Genomic DNA, 4,013 nt, shown 5'->3' on the forward strand with positions numbered 1-4,013 from the left:
CAATACAACACAGTAGGACCAAGCATATTGATATGGACATCATTTTATCAGGGAGCTTATAGAGAGAAAAATAGTTACACTTGAGCATGTTCGATCAAATCTTTAGTTGGCTAATATATTTACTAAACCATTGGAGGCAAGTTCTTTTTAGTACTTGAGAGTTGGTTTAGGTGTTTGTAAAATTTAATCTATTTGTTTATTTAGGAAGACGTGGAGAAAAGCATCATGGCCTACATTTATGGACACGTCAACGCCGAAATAGCTTGTATTAAAGGGCACTTAACTTTTAAACGAAAGTTACTTTCATTTTAAGTCTCCTCATCTTCAAGGAACCCGTTCATCTTTAAAATTCTGTAGCACACATTCTCAAAGTTTTTTTCAAATTCGAAAATGGTGAATACGCATAAAGGAAAGTATCAAGCTTGTTCTTCCAAAGTTGTTGTTGAAGCTCCTAACAGCTGAACCAACATGCATGGCGTTCGCATGAGAGGTCATCGATTTAAAAGCACTCCCTCTCGAAGACCTTATTGCCTATCGTTTGAAAAGAATCAAGTAAATCTTTTTGATAGCTCAAATTTATCTGTGCATGATGAGAAGATGGTTGGTATTGTTGCTGAGAATGTCGAATCTGAATCGGTTGTCTCTAAGTCTCATATGTCTGAAATGGATTCGAATGAAAGAGATGATGTTCCACTAGTTAGCTTGTTAAAGAAGGATCTATTTTCTAAAGTTGGGTCTACAATTGTTGATGCTCTTGGTTCTTCAGTTTACTCTGATGGTAGTTCTTCCTCTGAAGATATATTTGTTCCAACACCTAGTTAGCCTTCTACCACAAATGAAGACGTTGGTCAATCTGGTCATTCTTCACTAGTTAGGTCTTCTATTCAGACTAGTTCACTAGCTGATATCCAACTGTCTGTTCCTGATCCTAACCCTGTGGGTCAGTCTACTGTTAATGTTGATGAGAACGTTGCTAATAATGACGGTGAAAACCTAGATGAAGATGTTGGTAAGCATGTTGAACCAACTGATAATGGTGCACCTGGTGATGTTGAACCTAATGTGAATGCTCCTCAAACTAAATCTGAACAACCTAGTGCTGACCCAAAATCAAAAGGGAAGAAATTACAACAAAATCGTCATAACATTACTACGAAAATTGGGAGGAAGAAGATTCCACCGAATATTCCATTTGCCCCCATTGATGGAATCTCATTTCATCTCGAAGAAAGTGTGCAACGGTGGAAGTATATAGTGTAGAGGCATATTGCATATAAGGTGAATGTGTCTGATAAGCATCATTCCTACTTAAGTGTTATGGACTTGATTGTTAAAGCATGACTATCAAGACGATTTTTAATGTAGGTTTGTTCTATCCTCAGCTGACAAAAGAATTTATAGTCAATTTGCCTTCAAAATTCAACAATCCTAGCAGTCCTGATTACCAGACAGTGGACATTAGAGGCTTGAACTTCAAGATTTCTCCTGCTATAATCAATGGATTCTTGGGAAACACTGTGGAGTTTGGCTCTACTCCTTCACATCCATACAATGATGTTTTGACTTTTGTACTATCTGGAGGAACTCTGTCTATATGGCCTGTGAATGGGATTCCAACTGTCTCACTAGGTATCAAATATGTCATTCTTCATAAGGTTGGCATTACTAATTGGTTCCCCTCTTCACATGCTTCCAGTGTTTTTGTTGCTTTAGGGACCTTTCTTTATCAAATATGCAATGATGATTCTATGGATGCTGGCCTCTTTATATATAATCCACTTTTGAGACATGTGGGAACATTTGGTGTTAACATTCCTATTCGTCTGCGGCAATTCTTCTTAAAGTCTTCTGGTTCATCTGAATGCTGTTATCTTGACCTCAAATGATGCTCCTGGTCCTAACCCAAAATCATTGTCATTAAGTTATAGGCCTTTTCAAGGAAGTCATGTTCCTGACATAGAACATGATATGAGACCCTCTAGGAACCCCCGTATGTTTGACATTGATGATGTAGATGAGAATGTTGAAGGGTTCCTTGTTCATCGTGATTTAGCCTCCAAGATAATTAATACGCTTATAGCTGAGTCTTGAGCTCTATCTACGTCTATAAATCTGTTGTCTGATAGAAGATTAGAGGTTGATTCTTTTGTTCGATATCTGAAGTCACTTATTCCCTCCTCTAGTATTGATGTTCCAGAACAAGAGTAGTGTTTCTTTTCCGTTCAAAGGGGGAGAAGTTGTGAAGTTAGGAGGCAAGAGTAGTTGTAGAGGTTGATATCCTGAAGTTGCTTATGATGTTGTTTCTGTTGAAGCTTTGAAGTTTTGATGATGTTTTGAAGTTGTTTATGTTGAAGTTTTGAAGATATTTTGAAGTTTTTTTTTTCTTTTTGAAAAATGTAAGAAGCTCATACGTACAAGTTTATATGATGGTTATTGCTGACTTTTTGTTGTTGTATTTTTTGTTATTAATTAAAGAAAAGAAATGATGATCATCATAAATGGATAATTTTTCTTCATGAATGAGTTGGTCCGGTGTGTTGATATATGGTTAAAAATGGCCATCTGCTGACTGTTGCACTATGGGAAGCTTCTGAGAAGCATTGACTTGAACTTGAAAAGAAATCTCCTCTTTTTGACAAAAAGGGGAGTTTATTAGAATTTGTCAAAAATAATTAATGAGATTATCTTTTTATTTAATGAGTTATTTCATTTAAAAAAGATAAAAGATCTTCCTTTATTTTAGGAATCTTTTATAAATATCTTTTTGATATTGTTCTTGAAGATATATATATATACTACAAAACTTGTGAGACTTAGTACGACTTATGAATGCAGAAAGACGTTTCGTATTGTTAATCGAAAATACTGTTGTAGAGTTGTGAGCTAGAGAAGGTAGTACGGATTAATTATCTGTGGTCTCAACATGTTGATCTATGATGAGATTAATGATGAGTAATATGAAAGAAGAAGTGTTGATCAAGAGATTACCTTGAACTCAAGGGGAGTGTGAAGTCATCTTCAAGAAGATTTACGCATATGTTTAAAGGGAGCCTGAATTCTTAAGTTATCGTGCACTTTAAGATAATCATATACATGAGAAGATTGTCTCTTATTGTATTGATCTATATTGGCTATTGTGAATCTTAATAGTATTAGTCATCTAAGTTGTACGCAGCTCCCCAGACGAAGGTGGTATTTGATGAACTGGGTTACCAAAACTTTTTGTGTTATTTACTTCTGTTGTCCCTCTAGGTATTACAATAGTTAATTCTATTATCTCACAACTTTTTCATGTTTAACATTGAATCATTGTTAATCTCTCATGGGAAGTGGTTAGATTAACAATGGGAGTTGCGAATGACTTTACTGAATGTCGTGTTTCTTCAACTGATTTCAAGAGGTTAGTTGTCGATTAAGTTGCATGAAAGAAATTAAAGATTTTTTTCTTTTTCTTTTTCTTGAGAAAATAATATATGGTTCTAAACTTTAAGCATAATGTTTATACAAAATTTCATGATTAATCTAAGGATGGTCTAACAAAATCAACGCTCTAAAACACTTCAATCTCTTGAATTCTCTTGAATAGCTAAGTAATAATTGTAATTTAATCTCCTTGGAATGATATTCAGGATTTTAGATTGTTTTCTCTATTGTTACTTGATGTGTGAGCTTGAGCTCATCATCATGCACAGAGAAAGCAGATATGCAAAAATACTGACGATAGAGATTTTCGAAAAGGAATGCATTTTTGCAGTATCTGCATTTCCAAAAGAAAAAAACATCTACTTGTTTGAAAAATTACAACCAATGCAGAGACATCTGGGAGAGCATCTATGAAACTGCCAACACATAATTTGCAACATATTTTATTAAGGTTGGGCTACCTTAGCAACCAATCCAACTGCCACATGCCATTATTTCACTAGCTTTGGTGGCACTACCTATATGATGGATTCAGTGCTTGGACAATTCCCATTCTTTGATTGTCAATTTTCATGTTTTCTAATTTAATT

The 4,013-nt window shown here is 34.9% G+C and overlaps 1 protein-coding gene across 1 annotated transcript; it reads left to right on the top strand.

Annotated features, from left to right (window-relative positions):
- The first annotated feature begins 468 nt into the window (after positions 1-468).
- On the top strand, positions 469-2,091 carry LOC103501050 (uncharacterized). Its single transcript, XM_008464543.1, has 4 exons — positions 469-778; positions 872-1,231; positions 1,366-1,672; positions 1,845-2,091. The coding sequence occupies exons 1-4, from the start codon at positions 469-471 to the stop codon at positions 2,089-2,091; spliced, it is 1,224 nt and encodes a 407-aa protein (XP_008462765.1).
- The last annotated feature ends 1,922 nt before the right edge of the window (positions 2,092-4,013 follow it).

Source organism: Cucumis melo, chromosome 2, assembly GCF_025177605.1.
Source record: "Cucumis melo cultivar AY chromosome 2, USDA_Cmelo_AY_1.0, whole genome shotgun sequence".
Lineage (NCBI taxonomy): Eukaryota > Viridiplantae > Streptophyta > Magnoliopsida > Cucurbitales > Cucurbitaceae > Cucumis > Cucumis melo.